Raw genomic sequence first — 18,618 nt, 5'->3', positions numbered from 1 at the left:
TGAAAGAGCAGGAAGCAGGTACAAACCAATGCAAACTCCTACTACCTAGCCTAACAGGTTCATATGTGACGTTTGAGAAGGAAATAGGTGTATTTAGCCACATTTTATTAAAAAAATGTCACTATTGGATGGCCACAACTCCCATGCTCTGTAAAGGATGACACTCCAAACCCGATACTGCCACAGTTCAAACATAACACGGGTTTAATTGTAGATTATCAAGAGTATGGTGAACCTGATGACAGATATTTTACAGATTTGCAGATTAGATTTCCTCCCGATTAAAATACCACGCCACCTCAGATGGTATGTACTGCATTTTAAAAAGCTTGTTTCACCTGTCTGTGGCGCCTGCAGGTATTCCTCGGACACCTCACCCATCGGAGCTCTCTCCGTACTACCCCCTGTCTCCTGGCGCTGTTGGTTCAATCGCTCACCCTCTGGGCTGGCTGATGCCACAGTAAGTTACTCTCCAGTCCAAACGGACAGATATGTTTATGGTTTTATTGGTGCGAGAAATCCAAATTTTACAATGTTTTTCTGGGGAAAATTAATTTTTAGATGCTCATGTATGCTGTGCGGCAATCTTTTAAGACAACCTTTGTAATTGTCCTCATTGGGTTGGCCACCTGCTGTGATGTGACAGTTAAAACGCTTGTTGTTAGCTAATTCACTTTATTGACCAACCTCTTGTGGTGAGATAAAGTTTAGTGAGGTACAACATATTTTTTGATTCATGTTGAGAAGAATAACGACAAGCATGAAAACCACAGACTTTAAGCAGAAGTGTTTAACTTGTTTAAAGGTTTTATGCCCCTCTATCTGAATGCAGGTGCACCATATCGGGGCAATAATAAATTCAAACATTTCAGTTTACTGGGAGGAATTTATGAACATTTATGGGTTTTGCTATGGGTCTTGTAATCAATTGCAACGGTGCTTTTCCACAAGCAGGGGATTTGAGTTGATGAGTAGAGGATTAGTGCTGGTGGGTTAGCTGTCAGCTGTGTTTGATCCACCTCACACTGGAGCTTTCCCCTCACTCAGTCTCCCTCTGTCTCTCAGGCAGGGCCAGCCCATGTACTCCATCCCTCCGGGGGGATTCCGTCACCCCTATCCAGCGCTAGCAATGAATGCATCCATGTCCAGGTGAGTTGGATCATGTTCAGCAACACCCCCGTCATCCCAAAGGGAGAAATTTAATATCTGCTGCTTCTTTGACATGCTGTAATCACATTTCTCCTTTCTTTGCCAGTGTTTTTAAACACTGGCAGGTGCACGTTAAAACTCCACTGTTCACATTGTTTAACTGTTGAATAGTGTACATCTTATTTTGAATGGTGGATTTTTGATAACTCTCAGTCACAAAAATGTAAAAAATAAATAATAAAGCAAAACTGAATAACATACTTTGTGAAGTCTTAGTCTATCAGAGACAAGTTCAGCTTCTCAAATAGACTGAACGCATTATTGGCATTCAGTGTTCCTCTCCCGTCTTTTCTCTTGGAGCTAAACTTCTGTGGTCAGGCCAGTGTTCTGAGCGGCTCCACAACACACACACACACACACACACACACACACACACACACACACACACACACACACACACACACACACACACACACACACACACACACACACACACACACACACACACACACACACACAAACACACACACACTCCACGGAGATGAAAGAGCTAAGGATCGATTAGGACAAATCAAAGCTTATCTGAACCTACATGTCCCATCAGACTAAACTCTCTGACCCTCTGTCAAAATTGGAAAGATTTGTAGCGAGCCTTCTGGTATTAGTATGAAATGAAATATTCAAAAGGGTCTCTGTGATCAATAGCATGTGTGGCTCCAGACTAAGATGGACTCACAACAATCAGAACATATCTCACACATTCCTAAATGAACTCGGAATTCCTACATTTTTATACCCTATTGAATGTGACAGATGTAGCAGGCGGAAAATATTGCACCAATCCACACAATTTTCAACTTCATTTATTCATTAGACTCAATAAGACAACATAAAATTGTGATTATGAAATATCAGTTTTGAATTAAGAATAAAACGTTTTGGCAACATTACAGGTAACATAAATATAACTTTATTACATGAATTTAATCGGACTATAACCACTAACCACCAGTATCAGTCAGAGCTAAAGTGACTCATTGGGGAATAAGTGGGATGTTTACAGATACAGTTAGTATGGATTAATTACCATGGGAATTATATGGTTCGTCCTTGTTTACGCTATGAATTATTAAGTGTTTCAAAGACAGACTGAAACTGAAGTAAAATATCACTTAAATATCTCGGTAGATGGCATGTATTGCACAGTCTTGACTTCAGGTTAAGGTTTCTATTCATTCAGGTAGTAAATATTATCTGGACTCCAATTCTGTATAGAAACAGCTAAAATAGCCTGTGTATAGAAGTTAATCAATACCATGTCAGTCTTTATTGTGTTTATTAAGATACAGCTGATGAGTCAAGCAAGTACAAGGCTATATTGTGTATTGTCTTGCATGATGGTCTCTGTAATGTTTTAAAATACTTAAAATAGAGGAATTTTCCAATCTAACATTAACTCAAGCGAGTGATAGTGGAGCATTGAGTTTAATTTCTCCCTTTGTCCATTACAATGCTCCATTGTATTAACAATTGGAAATTGAGAGAGACACTTTGTAAAGGTGTTCTGTTATGGACGGCCGTCAGAACACTCTCCATGGTCTGGAACGTGGTAAGGAAAGTGGTTTCAGGTGTCATGGCCATGCTGTCACCATGGTAACAACACACTCCACTTTTCTCTAGCCATTGCTGAATAAAGGGGCTTTTGAAAAACTCTTTATTTGAACAAAAAGCAAGCATGTTACTCATTGTGTGTATGAATTTAGTCGAGACAAGGCACAGTAAGCACAGTGAATTTCACACAGAGAATAAGACAGGGCAGTTGTGAGGCAAGTTAGCTGAATCTTTTTGAGGTTTAGAATGAAATCTGTTAAACTGTTAAAATTTGTATCTTTCCTCCCTCAGCTTGGTGTCCAGCCGTTTCTCCCCTCACATGGTGTCTCCACCGCCGCACAGCCTCCACCAGACCGGCATTCCCCATCCCGCCATTGTCTCCCCAGCCATAAAGCAGGAACCCAGCGGTGATAACATCAGCCCCTCAATGCATGCGTAAGAACAATTAAAATAGTAATCTTTGAGCATCTTTGTTGCACAATGTGTACCCGTGTTTGCCTTAACTTACCGGCACCTCCACACCATTCATGGTTTGTTAACGGCTTCTTCTCGATGTTTCGGATTAGCAGGAAATCACCCGTTCCCAAGAAAGAAGAGGACAAGAAGCCTCATATCAAGAAGCCTCTGAATGCTTTCATGCTGTACATGAAGGAGATGAGAGCCAAAGTAGTGGCAGAGTGCACTCTGAAAGAGAGCGCCGCCATTAACCAGATCCTTGGAAGACGGGTAAGTAGCACAGAGAGAGACATACATGTGCAAGTTTATTACTATATATGTGTGTTGGGATGTTTACTAATCCTTTGATGTCTGTTCTCTCTTTGTCTACAGTGGCATTCCCTGTCGAGAGAGGAACAAGCCAAATACTACGAACTGGCCAGAAAAGAGAGGCAACTCCACTCTCAGCTCTATCCAGGATGGTCAGCACGAGATAACTATGTGAGTAGGACATTATCATAATCGGAACGCCAAAAATTCCCTTTCTTTCTCACTATATGACTGTGACCGGTACTTATAGTCACAATACTTGGTTGGTGGTTTGTCTTTCAGTATGAAAATCAGTGTGTATCTTTTTTTAAAAATGCCATTGTTAATCTGTGCAGGGAAAGCGGAAAAAGAGGAAGAGAGAGAATAAACCAGACTCAAAGCCAGAAGGTAAGCGGGTCTTTTCTGTCTGACCACTTTTATTTGTTTTATTTTTCTTCACTGGATTACGACAGAAAAACTGTAGAAACTAACCTAGACCTTCACAAGTGCAACATCATGGGACACTTCTATTATATTTTTTCAATTATATTTATTCACCTACTTTTTGGCATGCAGCCTTCACTAACACTCGAGTACTAACTTCTTTCCCCGTTCTATATTTTGACAAGCAGCTTATGAGGTTCAGTGCTAGTAGAGGCAGGTATGTCTGCTGTTGTGCAATGAACAATGTCTTTTTTTGGGGGGTTTTTTCACATCATGCATGCATACCATTTGAATATGTTTAATGTCTTGTTTCACTCTCTGTATTGAGATGCTCTCTGTTTTCACGTTAACATGCACACGTCATGTTTCAGAACTGTCATCGCCATCATCTTCAGTGTTTTAATAATCACCCGTTCACTTGTTTCCGGCAGTGCTGAGGGACTTGTACCAGATTTGAAGCCAGCATAAGATCCATAATTCAGCTTTCTCACTTTGCCTTTGCTTCCCCTAGATTTCTCAATAAGAAGCAAGAAGCAGTGCGTGCAGTACCTGCCCTCAGAGAAGATGTGTGACAGCCCTGCGTCGTCCCACGGCAGCATGCTGGACTCGCCGGCTACTCCCTCTGCGGCTCTGGCCTCCCCGGCTGCTCCTGCCGCCACTCACTCCGAGCAGGCCCAGCCGCTATCGCTCACCACCAAACCGGAGGGACGCATGCACCACCACTTCTCCATACTTGGGAAAGCATCTGGATCCACATCCTCATCTTCCTCCTCCTCCTCCTCCTCCTCCTCTTCCTCCTCCCATCCTCCCATCTCCATCCCTATTGGTACTTCAGGTAGCCACTCGACCACACCCATCCTCACCCGGCCAATCCCGTTCACCTCTCTGCACCACTCCATGCTCTCTCCCCCTTCCCCTTTCCATCAGGCGGCCCTTCACTCCCATCATGCTCTGTTCCAGTCACAGCCCCTCTCCTTGGTTACCAAACCAACTGAATGAATCCACAAAGGCAATTTTCTCCCATTTATTGTGCTGTATATTGCTTTTCTTTAAAATAGATATTAGAACAACTTTTTTTCTAAATAATGAAAAGGAAGAAATATTATTGGTCAATATTTGACTGTCTCCTTTTCTACATCTCTCAATGAAATGTATTTTTTGTAAAGTTTACTGCAGAACTGGTTTCTTTTTTGATGCATTTATTCAATGAACCTCTTGTATAAAAGAACCAATGTACATAAAGTTTCTTTATAAAAACAAAAAGGAACAAAAACACATTTTCTTTTTAGCCAAAACCTGATTAATGTTAGTATTAAGTTTTAAGTCCTAGTACTGGCCAATAATTGCAGCCCCCTTTTCAATTCACGAGTGTGTGCCCTCTTTGACATGTTAAATAAACATTTGAAATTGTTTCTTATAAGAAATGTCTGTTTCCTGTCTTTTCACATTCATTTAGAACATGTTTTTTCATTTAATAAGAGAGGTTTCGTTAACAAGGTAATGTGGTTTGGATTAATATTCTCATAATAGTGACCGCAGTGCATAACAAGTTGATATCTGCCTTTTCAGGTGGCTTTAATGAGCAGTGTCATTTTATTACGGCCACGCTGAAATAGAATAAAAGTCCATAACACACCTGTCATTTTTTAAGCATTGTATTATGCCTCAGTTCTAAACAGTGAACATCTTCATAAAAATCTTTCTGATGGCGTGAAAGAGTTTAATGTTTAATAAATCAGAATTAGGCTAACCACACTGGAAAATGAGACCCTGAACCACAGTAACACATTTCAAGCCCAAAATAAATACAAATAAAAAAATAATAGACATCTGCTCCTTCTTGGAATATAGCGTCCCATAACAATGACAAAAAAGCAGGTCAGCCCTATCCCAGCACACCGAACCCTCCTCAGTTTCCCTGTTCCTCTTGCACTTTTACTGCATCTTTATTCACCCTTTGGCACACTGCTTAGGCTTTAATTAACTCAGAGGTAATGGAATGGAGCCCCAGGGACCTCATTAGGCATTTCAATTAGTGAAAAATACACAAGGTAGGTTACAGTTTTTGGTGGCTTTGGAGATGAGGAGTAGTGCCAGGGATGGACCAATTATGTCGGAGCAGGGGGACCGGCCTGGACGAGTGTACTGACATCCCCCCACCGCCTGACTTGGAGACTAAACCAAGATTTTGCCAAGAGGGAGATCCATAAAGCTGTTTCTCTTCCACAAGATTTGAGCTGATTGGGCCATTAAATATATACATTTCACCAGTAAAGATGACACTCAGGATACTTTTGACAGCATCATCCCACACACTGGATCAGAGCAGCATCTGTGATTGTTGATTTTAAGCCTAGACAACACAAGGCCTAGTTAGTTTCAGAGAAAATATTAATCGCCTATTTACCATCTAATTATTTATAAGAGAATAAAATATCTTAAGACACAATTATATCTTTCAGTCAGGCTTCTAAAACCACAATCAGGTCAACTGTAGATGTGTTTCTGTTGTTCTGTCTGGTCCCCTTGATGAGGTATCAAACTGTCAGTCTCCGTACTTGGTTTTAAGCAATCATTAGCCATAATAAGTCTTTGCTTGTTTGCCGTTCTATCTTACATCATTCCAGGCACAAACCTCCAATGCCACGGCTGCCTACTCTGAGCCACTTCAACAATCCGTCACTGAAATTACAGGTAATGAGTTGTCAAAACAGCCAGCAAATCTGTGTCCTCAAGGCCATACATCTAGTGCAATGTTCAATTCTCCTAGGACGCTGGCCTTATTATGAAACTCGATATCCCAAGTGATGAGAATGACTTCAAATGTGCTGCTTAGTTTAGGTTTTTCTTCTGCTAAATATGCTTATGTTGTCACTCGCATGAGCGTTACGCACAGAACTTATAAAGCATAATTATTACAACAAGATTTCCTGGATGAAATGCATTGAATAGCATATGAGTAACAGTAAACAGTATTTTAAAGCATAGGCTTTGTCTTCCTTTTTAAACAAAATATGAATTTAAAATGCAATAAGGTATGTTATCTTAAAGTCACCATGCTCCACTCTAATAATGTATTTGGTTGCTGCTCCACTCAACATCTGCCATATAAGCACGAGGTCAGATTTAATACATGTTAATTTTGCTCATTAAATTCTTCCTATCTCTTGCCAAGGTTCTTTTTTGGGCATTCCTTTGATCTTGAATTTATTCCAGGTTAACCCTTTGATACATCACATGGGTATTGTTGCACCTAGAACGGATTGTTTGTAGCTATTTGAGAAGTCCCCAAAAAATCTATAATTTTACAACTGTGCGTTGTGCAGTGCTTTAAAAAAACTCCAATAAAACACACCAGTCAGTATCATCATCTAAATTCACACAACAAGAATGGCAGACACTAGTGGATTCATATAATTGTGTTCAGATTAACACCACAAAAGATTTATCAGAAAAGACTGATCCCATATCATCCATTGACTCGTGACCTTATATTCTTATTAATAACAGGATGCTGCCTTTGCTTCACAAACAGTTTCCCAAAGTGATATTAATTGATTGTTTCTGTAACATTCAATGAGCTTAGCAAGACTCAGCTGGTGCTTTTCTGAAGATAGGTATGGCTGGCTGTGAGCTTAAGAACCTCCTTAATGTATTATTCATACCCATTTGACCTTAAAGATGGAAATGCAAATAGGTGTCAAGAATGAGAGGGATCATCGGACTTTTCAAATGTCAAATAGCCTGCCACAATTAAGACATATTCATTACAAGAACCCACAGGTCCCCACACCCAGCTGAGATGTAAAACACGTCCAATTAACATTTTGATGATTATCTTAACTCTCAAGCTACTGCACACCTTTAATAATAATCCCTATAATATTTTCTTACGTAGTCAACAGTTAAGTGACTTTGTGATAATTATTTTACTTATTCACTTATTATAAAGTAAATAAGTAAAAGAGCAGCTATGCTGGAGGGTGAGATGTAATAAAGGTTAATATGGGTACACACACACACACACACACACACACACACACACACACACACACACACACACACACACACACACACACACATACTCACACACACACACACACACACACACACACACACACACACACACACAATGATTCGGTGTCATAATGTGCTTTTATTGCAGTTTTTTTTACTGTGCTGTATATCAATACTGCCATCTGCTGTTAAATATTGACACAGCTACTCATGTGGAGACTGATGTCAGCACCTAGCCTGTGGGTGGCAGTAGTAACATAAACGTGTCCTCTACTCCTCTTGTGGTAGTTCAATAGTAAAAAAAATACAAATAAATACAAATCTACTATGCTTTCAGTAACTGGACAGTTTGATCTAACAAGAGAGATCACATTCTTAGCTTACGGCTGCTCTTCATATCAGTATTTGAAAGTGGTCAGTGGCTGATTGCGTGCTGGTTATTTAACACAATCTCTCCTTTTAGTATTTCTCAGCAGTTCCTGACTGGATGCTCACCTTGCTCTTTTCTTTGATTGTCATGTTTTGCCTTGTCTTCATTGCCCAAGTGCCAGTCTAGGTGTACATCTCAAGTCCCTTATTTGGCCTGTTTGATTAGTAGTTCTACTTGCCTTCATTCACCTACCCTTAGCCCTTAGTATGCCATGACAGCATACTTTGCATGGAGGCCACTTGAAGAGCAGAGAGAAAGTGGGCAGGAGTTGGGGGTGTTAATGGAATGCACTCACCCTTGTAGACAGTAGTCTCAGCCTAATGGGGAGTTAAGTCACTTCTGTTTACCCCTTACACTTCATAATACCATAAACAAACATTTGACTATTGTGTGGCCTAACATTATTATAATGGTAAAATGGTGTGCAAAACAGCATAATTCAGTAACATGGATAGTATGGGGAATTGCGACTTTCTATTGCAGTAAATACATCAAGCAAACAGTGATTTTGCAACCAGAATATCAATAAATACATTACATCAAGATTGAAAACAATGATGTGAACTAGATGAACTAGATGATAGGCGTGTGTGCTGATTATGCTGCTTCAAGTGTGCTGATATTATAGTTACAAAGCAAACACTCACTACCTAAGGGTGTGAGAAAAGCAGTAGTTTTGAAGAAGCAGAAAATGTTGAAAATACAGGAATTGCCAAAAAGTAGGCGTTATACCATAGCTTTGCAGAAGTAGGGGCTATTTAGGGATATATTTAAAGATATCAGTTTCCTTGTATTATTGCTTTATACACAGTAAATATAATTGCAGTGAACTGATTCAGTGTGTTCTTTGATTGCTGAAGTACTTTTTTAGCATTTTTGAGTAACAAGTGTTGTTGGGACCCTGAAGATTGATCTGGCTCATCCAAAGGAGTTTTTCCACCACATAGGCTGTAGAGAGAAAACACTGCTGCTCTGGCTGTGATAACTGTATGTGTTTATTAGTATCAGCACAATACATGTTAGTCACTCCAGTTGTTATAGCCAAATGACAACTGATCCGGCTGTGACCAGCTGCCACTGTCATTGGAAATGTCATCAGATGCTGAAAAAAGTGATGCTTCAGAGGAAAGGAGGTCTCCTTTCTCTAAACACATATTTCATAGTTTTCCAGTAAGTAGGTCTATGGAAGCTTTAACAGTGTTACCTACTTATTCCATTTTTCTTAGTGAAACACCACATGTTTTCACAGAAAGGTATGTATGAATGCATGCAAAGGAAGGTGATAGTTTGGAGTAGAAATTTGGTAACTGAGAGCAATGATTGATGAAAAAGGCCACGAAGAAGCTGCATTTGTCTCCTTGACAAATAAAAGATAACCCAGTTTTTTTTTTTTTTTTACCACAACACATATTTATGGAATAGGTTAGAGGAATGACTAAAAGAAAGCAAAAGTATAAATCAATTCAAAAAGAAGAACAAAATTAGCAAAAAGAGGGACAGGAATGAGGAGGTGGTGTTGCCTCTCTCATGACTCTGACAATCCTGGATGCTGTTATTGTTGTTTTTGTTGATCACCAGAGAAATATTTTCAGATGTGTGATAAACACTAAGTATATTATACAGGTTTATGAATTAGAAAGAGGGCAGGCAATTATAGTGTAAGTATTAACTTCCTCCTGCTCTTTTTGTGTGGTAGTTTTTTTTGGTTTGTTGAGAGTTTGTTAGTTATGTTAAATTATATTATTTATTATTGTTAGTTTGTGGTTGTTGTTTTTGTTCGTGTTTGTTTTTTATACAATGTTTCGAAAGAAAGTTTATAAAATCAAATCAAATCACGTCCCCGTTGTGTTAGACATCATCCAGTAGGTGTCAGCAGTGAGTGTGTCAGTCGACGCTTCCGCCGCAGTGTTGACGGGAAGAAGAGGCTGGTTTGTACCGTTTGTACACGGAAGCAGGAACTGGACTTCACACAAACACACCTCCAACCTGTCGAGCTGTATTTGTCAACCTGGATTTTGGCGTGAGCAGAAGACAGGGTAGACAGACTAAATCATTCTTTGTTTTTAATTTCCTGACGTGGATACCATGAGGACTCTTTCTCTGCTTCTCACAATTTTTCTGTGTTGCTGCTCGGTCAGAGGTGAGTGGAATTTTGTTGGTATCGTTTTATTATTTATGCCTCTCTCAGACTAACGACATTGTCAGACATGTTTGGCTCAGTAATCCTCATTATCTCATTCAGACAGTCGTTGGCCATTACGGGCCTGTTACACAATGACTCTCTGTTTAAGAGAGAAGAGGAATCACAGAAGACAGAATTGAGTTAAATCGAAATGAGATGAGTGTCTTTGATATTATATTAGTTCAATTAAAACCATTGAAATAAGAGCACACAATAATTAAATAGACTTAGCCTAAATAGAATAGATTTTGGTAGTAAACAAGATGAGTGGAGCAATTTGTTTTATCATTAATAATTAGTTGTAATTTGTAATCAGATTTATTTACTATCATAAGACTACATACAATAAAACAACAACAACAACAACAAAACAAAACAAGAATGCTCAAAAATATGGAAAAGAAAAGAAAAAGGAAGAATCATGGAAAAATTGTAATGGCCAGATGAAGCTGAGGACCCTGGGGGGGATTGCTGCTATTGGAGGACCATATCACCATCATTAAAATTAAGAGAAACTGGCACATAAATTATTCTTATATTACAAATGAAAAGGAAACTGGAAAGGGGAATTGGGTTTTGAAAGACTAATTTATGTTGTGAAATGGCAAATTAAAAATGAAAAGTGAAATTTGAAATCCTGAAATGGAAAATAGAAGGGCTGAAATTAAAAGTTTCAACGCATATGAAAGAAAGTGGAAAGTAAAAAAAAAAATAAAAATGATTCAGATATTATTCAGTTTTGTAATTTTTTCTCAAGTTTTATTTATAGTGTATTTTTTATATGGTGTACCAGTGCAGTATCTTTTGATACATGAAAGGGAATAAGATGTTAAGTCAGGGAATAAATTATATTATTATGTACTATTCTCCTATTGTCTTTTTGTTATCTGTACCCTTCCAATGTTTTTAAGTACTAGTATTTATTCCCACATCACTCATCCAGGACTTGAGGATTGATGTCAGAAATGTATTTTATGTATTTTATATATACCAAACTGGTCATATTTCCAATATTGCCAGTGTGTCAAGGCTGCTTCCTTGACTTTTATGTTAAAGCTCCAAATTATATGCTATAAAAGTCATAACATAACATCTAATCACATAATAAAGTCATCTAAGCTAATTCAATCGAGTGGGGTAAGCTATAAAAAAAAAGAGACAGCTAGGCCAGAACAAACAAGTAGTGGAAACTAGCATTAAAACCGTTGCTATGGAAAGTTGAAAGGAAAAGCAACTTTTTTGACTTCTTTGGCGGGAAAAACTACACAATTTATGTTTTTTGTTTTTTATTCTTTACAGCGGCTTCTGTCAAAATTTCCCCGGAGTCAGATTCAACAAATAATAAGGAAATTGATCGTCATGATAGTAAAAACATGATGCCTAAATCAGGTAATCAACATAATGCAGAGGAGAAATCTGGCCAAGAACAACAAAACGAAAATAAGGAAAAGACAGCAGGACCCACAGGAGAAATTCCACAAAATCTTGAAAGTGACAAGGACAAAACCATGGTTCTTAATGATAAGAATGTGCACAGTGATGTACAAAATGACGAAACAGGAGGCAAACCCCATTTGGACAATGCGGGAAACAAACTTCAGGGAGACAAAGCAGGAGACAAACTCCAGGTCGAGAAAGCAGGAGTCAGTGCCCAGGAAGACAAAGAAGGACACAAACTCCAGGTTGAGAACGCAGGAGTCAGTGCCCAGGGAGACAAAGAAGGACACAAACTCCAGGTTGAGAACGCAGGAGTCAGTGCCCAGGGAGACAAAGAAGGACACAAACTCCAGGTTGAGAATGCAGGAGTCAGTGCCCAGGGAGACACAGAAGGACACAAACTCCAGGTTGAGAACGCAGGAGTCAGTGCCCAGGGAGACACAGAAGGACACAAACTCCAGGTTGAGAATGCAGGAGTCAGTGCCCAGGGAGACACAGAAGGACACAAACTCCAGGTTGAGAACGCAGGAGTCAGTGCCCAGGGAGACACAGAAGGACACAAACTCCAGGTTGAGAACACAGGAGTCAGTGCCCAGGGAGACACAGAAGGACACAAACTCCAGGTTGAGAACGCAGGAGTCAGTGCCCAGGGAGACAAAGAAGGACACAAACTCCAGGTTGAGAACGCAGGAGTCAGTGCCCAGGGAGACAAAGAAGGAAACAAACCGCAGGTCGAGAACACAGGAGTCAGTGCCCAGGAAGACAAAGAAGGAAACAAACCCCATGTTGAGAACGCAGGAGTCAGTGCCCAGGAAGACAAAGAAGGAAACAAACCCCATGTTGAGAACACAGGAGTCAGTGCCCAGGAAGACAAAGAAGGAAACAAACCCCAGGTGGATAAAGGAGACAAGGAAAATGAAGAAGGGGGCAATGCCAAAGAGGATAAACCAAATGGAGATAAAGCTGGGAACAAAGAAACAGTATTGAAAAGTCCGTATGATCCAGCTGATATTAAAGATGAGGCAGAAAGCAGTCATTTCTTCGCCTACCTTGTCTGCACAGCGGTGCTGGTGGCAGTGCTTTACATCACTTACCACAACAAGCGCAAGGTATTTGGCCTTTTTAAAGTTTTGTTCTTACTCAGACCCCTCTGAGGCAAACTTGTTTCCACTGACCTAGATTGTTGTTGAAAATGTTTGTGTCTGTGTCAACTGGTTTGTTACGTCAATTCTTCTGAAACCCAGAAATTACCAACCTACTTCTGTTTCCGACCCTTATTTTGTTTTTTACATTATGTCAGGTTCACATTAGATACAATGGAATAATTAAACCACAGTGGTTTTTAATGTAGGTGTATGTTTGCTTGGTAGTTGATTAGGATTATCAGAACAAAACATTGTAAAAAATGCATGTGTTGTGCACTTACGGGATAAATCTTCATCTTCTGGGTATTCATGGCAGTGCCAAAAGAATGAAATGTAGTGAATATTTGCAAGATGTTGCAACCTTGTGAATTGCAGTCAACAATTGCAGGTGACAACTGAAAGAATCTTTAAGGACCACTTTTTGAAATTTTGGGACATAAGCTTTTTTTCTGTTGACCAAAGTAAAGTGAGAAGATTGATACCATAAAATCAACAGAGAGTGGTATCAACCTTCTTATCTAACTGTTGGCAAGAAAAAAATGAGTGTATTTGCCAAAATGTCAAATTATATGTTATGTTTATGGAAAACTGAATGTCCAGTAGTGTGTGGTGCTAGAACAATTAATTGCTGTGTATCTTCATTCTAGCATGGGTATTTTCTTATATCAATATTTGTTTTGTAGGTCTGTCTTTATAAACTAGAACAGGTCAATTAAACCATCATCTTTTTTATATTTTCTTTTTTCTCCCAGATAATTGCCTTTGTTTTAGAAGGAAAGAAGTCAAGATCCACTCGTCGACCAAAATCAACAGACTACCAAAAACTGGAACAGCATGTAAGTTGTTCATATGAAGGAGTACATTTTTTTTCTCCTCCTTTTTATGAAAAAATATCATCATTAAATTATCTTAATTTTTCTTCCAGATGTGATCTCATGTCATTATGGTGAAGCCATTGCATCGAGCAGCTGAATCTCACTGTGGGTGGTGTCGGAGAAAGGCGAGTGGATATCGACATTTGACATTTTATTGGCGTACTCTGCGTTGATTCCACCTTGTGTTGAATGGACATTGTCCCATTTTGTACCTTTTTAGATGCTTATTGCATGACTATGCAGATGACACTCTTGCCTTATTGAGGGAATTAGTGAAATGCAGTAAAATAAGCATGCTGTTTTTGCACTTGTGTCGTTATTTCACTTTTTAGGCAATCTTGTAATTTGACCTGATTTAGGTCCCCTGACTCAGGATATTCAGTAGCAGATGAAAATATTAGCTGTTTTGATTCCAGCCTTGTTGTACAGTACAGTAGTTATTGCACTGTGTACCCAAATAAGCCATCTGAATCTTTGTAAAAATATTGGCTGTGTATAAATTATTTGAGGATGTCTTAAATGTCTATTAGGTAAAAATCTGCTATTGTTGTATTATGTATCAAGATTCATGTTAAATGTATGAAATTCCTGATATTCTTGCTCATGTCCACAACCGTATGTTGTTGGCCAGATGAATGTAATAGCAAACTTTATTTTCCTAATGAGACACTAGCACAGTGCTCACCCACTCCAGCTTAAAACAGCAGTTTGACATGAATGGGAAATGCACTTATTTTCTTTCATGCTGAGAATTAGAGACTGAACCCGTTACTTCTCTTATATCTGTGTGGTATAACACGTACAGCTGCTGGTTAGATTATCTTAGCATAAAAACTGAAAACAACTAGCTTGACTTTCTGAAGGTAACAAAATCCTCCTACAAGCATCTCTAAATCCCACTGACACTGAAACATAAAAAAAGAAAAAAAACACTAGTTTTTACAGGGGCTTTGTGTTGAACCATTTCCTGGTTGGGAGCATTTATGCTATGCTAGGCAAATGTGTTGCTGGCTAATACCTTCATATGAACAGATTTGAGAGCGGTATCTAAGAAAGCAAATAAGTGTATTTTGTCTTGACTGTTTCTTTAAAAGACAACTTAATGATTAATGATGTTTTATCTGCTGTCAGGGTGTTTGGTACACATGGAAGTCTGTGCAGTGGGAATGGCGTTGTTTAAATGTAACCGTCAGTCTGGTTACTGTCTGATTACCCAAGACCTCTGTTGACAGTTAGTCTTTTGCAAACATCTTTAATGTTTACCATTTGTTGCTTTGTGTCAGAACTCTAATTTTTCCAAATGAAACTGACCAACATTTGCATTGTTTGAGAAAATGTTTGGATGCAGGGATAGGTTGACCACTAATGAATTAATTTAAATCTTCTAGATTAGATGTGTGTTTATGTTCAGGGATGACAGATGTGTGCCAAATTGCGAATGATTTTACTGTGATTCATTGTTTTGAATACTTGCGTTGTGCCTGTTTCCTAAATTATCAATGTATTTCTGTGGGGCAGTGGTCATCATTTATGGAAAGTTCTTTCTGTAAAAATGGGAAACCTATTGCAGTTGTTTCTCGGGGGGAATCAAAGCTCATAGGATATCTCAGTAAATGGTTTATAATTAAATCTGCAAAGAAAATTCCTAATTTTTAGCCATTTGGCTGAAATGAGCATGTTCAAGATGTTTAATTACCACAGTGCTACATCTTTAGTGTTTAGGTATTTATTTCAGTGTGTGAGAAATGGCTGTTCCTAAATACATCCTGCTGTCTGTGTGAATCAAATAAGATGAGTATTAAATGAAAATAAATGCTTTTTTGTACTTTCTAGCCTTAATCAAGTTGAATTTCTTCCTTGCACCCACATATTCTTTATCAACCTTTATTCTTCTTATCATGACTAAAAAGCATTTTAAGGGTATTGCCACTAAACAGGCGACACACAGTAACTGAAGTCATGTTATTGTCCGTTGCTGCAATATCCTTACACACACATAGAAGTACAGGGAGGTCTTATAGGGGCGTCATATTTCTGGCCTCTTCTTCATGAATGTCTGGTATTTCTCCCATGGAGGAGGAGACCATCCGGACAGACGTGCAACCACGACGCTTCTTCTCATATTGAATTAGCTGCTTCCAGAAGCCATTATTCGGCCTCACCATGGGTCGACAGGTCTTCACCCACCTGTGGGCCTCCAGGAGGGTCACACCGCAGTGCTTCACCAGGTAGGCCATGCACAGGGCGGCGGAGCGGCTCACACCGGCGTTGCAGTGTACCAGAGTGCGGCCATCGACATCTGCCACCAGCTGTATTTGATCTGCAACACTGTCAAAGTGATCACAGAGAGGAGACGCCGGGGAGTCAGAGACAGGGATGTGGATGTATTCCTCCACCCCTGGAGGAGCAGGGCTGCTGCTCCTGGTCTCAGTGACGTTAATGATGCAAGTTATCTTGTTAGGAGTCACCTGGGAGGCATCACGGGCTGCTCTGCCATTACTGAGATAAAGATGATCCGTGACTCGACACAGGCCAGAGAGACCTGCAGGAGCTGACTGATGCATCAACAGCGTGCTTCAGCTGGAAAAGGCGATCGACTTAGTTAACAACGATGCTGGGAAGTTGAGCCACCGCGGACCGCCAATTAATTTACTCTGCCTCTGATTGGTTAGTACTCGTTACCATCTTTGACTGGGTTGGTTAGGTTTATACATAAGGAGTGTTATGGTTAAGGTAAGGATACCAGGCTCAGCCAGTCAGAGACAGAGTAGGGCGGATTATGTCTTTGTCATCCTAGGAATAAAATAGGAACAGGATATTGCCATTGATACGTCCAAATGTGTGTCAACGTGCACGCTGTCGCCCCCAGCTGGATGGAGTTTATATAAACAGATTTTTTTTTCTTTTTCTCTATTAAAACAATTGTTTCAAGCTTACTGCTGGATACTTGTATAATAACCCCACTTTTTCATCCATTTTACAAAGTTGACTTTGAGTAGCAACTTAATACTTAGTACTTAATAATACATGTAAATATAGTAGCCTATAAGCAATACAAGGAAACGCAAATATAATCCAAATATTAATTATTATTTTTTAATAATAAAAAAACATAAATGTACTGGTTGAATTCACAGGAATTTAGGAGTGCTCTTATAACCATCAAACTCAGAGTGTGTGCGTATAATTGTCAAAGTTGCCCTTAAAGCATAACATGCCATCAGTAAAAACTTAGAGCTGTACTTTCAGGTCAAAGTAGGCCTAAAAAGTAGCTGACCTATAAGAACACCTCATGTTGCCAGTGTTCCTACATTAAGGGTAAATCAATTTAGAAAATGCTCTTCTTTTTATCGTTTTATTGTTGTTTTACATTTGGATCACTACACAGCCAACAGCGTATAGACTATACATGCGCACAGCCTGCAGTACACTGTATTAAAAAGGAAATTATTTGAGTCTGTTCTCTATTTTTATAATGTGAGACAGACTTTAAAACATTATATTTCACAGTAGGCCTACCTTTATGAGTGTTTATGTTAGTTAAAAACAGTCAGATACTTTAGACACCAGATTTCTTTACCACTTACACAGTTTGGTGATATAATTGCGGCACTCCTCTATCTTGGGTCATGGAATCTGTTTTGTTCTAATAACATCTTTTTATTCTGAATGTATCACAGTAGTGTTGTATGGTAACTTACTCTGTGATCCCTGTCCCTACTCTAGAGTTTATCATCACAGTGACTTTCACCTAGCACCACCATCAGGCCAAACAATATAAGACATCTATGGAAATATTATGAACACCTGTGCTCACCAAACACTTCTAAAATAGCATGAGATTTTCTCAAACCAAATAATAATGAGAATAGCTTGATCTCATTAGCAGTTTTTTCTCCTTGTAATGATTTTATAGTTTACTTGTGCAGATATGTTTGTATATTATTGTTATATTTTAATATTTAAAAAGTAGACAAAAATAACTCTACAAAGTGCTACAAATAAAACAGAAACAATGAATGGCAAGAATTGGACTATCAGTGAAAAAACAATAATCATAAAACTCACTGTATATAAAAGGGTAAAATAAAGAAGGTATATTAAGAATAAGGAAAAAACTTAAAACTAAATATATAACTTAAAAAATTAAGATAATTAAAATAAACCAGATTATTAACTGGCCTATAAAAGATGTAGGATTAATTTTACCTTCAAGCTAAAATGAGTGATAGTAAGTTCATTATTATATCATGGCTTCATCCGGAGTTTCATTGGGTTCAAATAAATGATCAGAATAATATAATTTATTAGTGTCATTATGTGGAGAAATTAAGTTAATAATTAGGTTTTAAATATATATATATATAAGAGCTGATTGTGTTACAGTAGAAGTAAGCTCAGGCTATAGCAGAGTACTGAGGTGTCTGATGTTTCGAGGGGGATGTTGTGTATTAGCTGGTGGTGTTTATGCCTGCAGGCAGTCCTCGGTTGCCCAGGAAACACAGATGGTGGATGAAGGGCGCGCATACAAAAGACCATAAACCTGTGGCAGCAGCTGGAGACCGAGACCACTTATTAATTCAG

General features: G+C 38.9%; 3 protein-coding genes across 4 annotated transcripts in view; 2 read left to right on the top strand and 1 right to left on the bottom strand.

The window, feature by feature from the left end:
* Nucleotides 1-5,352, top strand: part of tcf7l1b (transcription factor 7 like 1b) — a 31,493-nt gene extending 26,141 nt beyond the window's left edge. The window contains exons 6-12 of one of the 2 annotated variants that reach the window (XM_062416840.1): nt 358-460; nt 1,066-1,149; nt 3,052-3,195; nt 3,330-3,486; nt 3,589-3,696; nt 3,861-3,912; nt 4,460-5,352. In XM_062416840.1, the coding sequence (XP_062272824.1) occupies nt 358-460; nt 1,066-1,149; nt 3,052-3,195; nt 3,330-3,486; nt 3,589-3,696; nt 3,861-3,912; nt 4,460-4,947 (1,136 nt within the window). In that variant the 3' untranslated portion in view covers nt 4,948-5,352. Of the gene's footprint in view, nt 1-357; nt 461-1,065; nt 1,150-3,051; nt 3,196-3,326; nt 3,487-3,588; nt 3,697-3,860; nt 3,913-4,459 lie in introns of both variants that reach the window. The other variant, XM_062416838.1, reaches the window with a different exon arrangement.
* A 5,023-nt stretch (nt 5,353-10,375) lies between these two features.
* On the top strand, nt 10,376-14,225 carry tgoln2 (trans-golgi network protein 2). The gene is made up of 4 exons (XM_062417760.1): nt 10,376-10,535; nt 11,877-13,123; nt 13,912-13,995; nt 14,085-14,225. Exons 1-4 carry the CDS (start codon nt 10,481-10,483, stop codon nt 14,088-14,090), a joined length of 1,392 nt encoding a protein of 463 aa, XP_062273744.1. The 5' UTR covers nt 10,376-10,480; the 3' UTR covers nt 14,091-14,225.
* A 1,824-nt stretch (nt 14,226-16,049) lies between these two features.
* Nucleotides 16,050-16,814, bottom strand: LOC133979264 (dual specificity protein phosphatase 18-like). The gene has a single exon (XM_062417761.1). It carries the CDS (start codon nt 16,596-16,598, stop codon nt 16,050-16,052), a length of 549 nt encoding a protein of 182 aa, XP_062273745.1. The 5' UTR covers nt 16,599-16,814.
* Nucleotides 16,815-18,618: the final 1,804 nt, after the last annotated feature.

This window comes from Scomber scombrus, chromosome 4, assembly GCF_963691925.1.
Source record: "Scomber scombrus chromosome 4, fScoSco1.1, whole genome shotgun sequence".
NCBI lineage: Eukaryota > Metazoa > Chordata > Actinopteri > Scombriformes > Scombridae > Scomber > Scomber scombrus.
The sequence above is the reverse complement of the archived record's forward strand: the minus strand, read 5'-3'. Positions and strand labels throughout refer to the sequence as shown.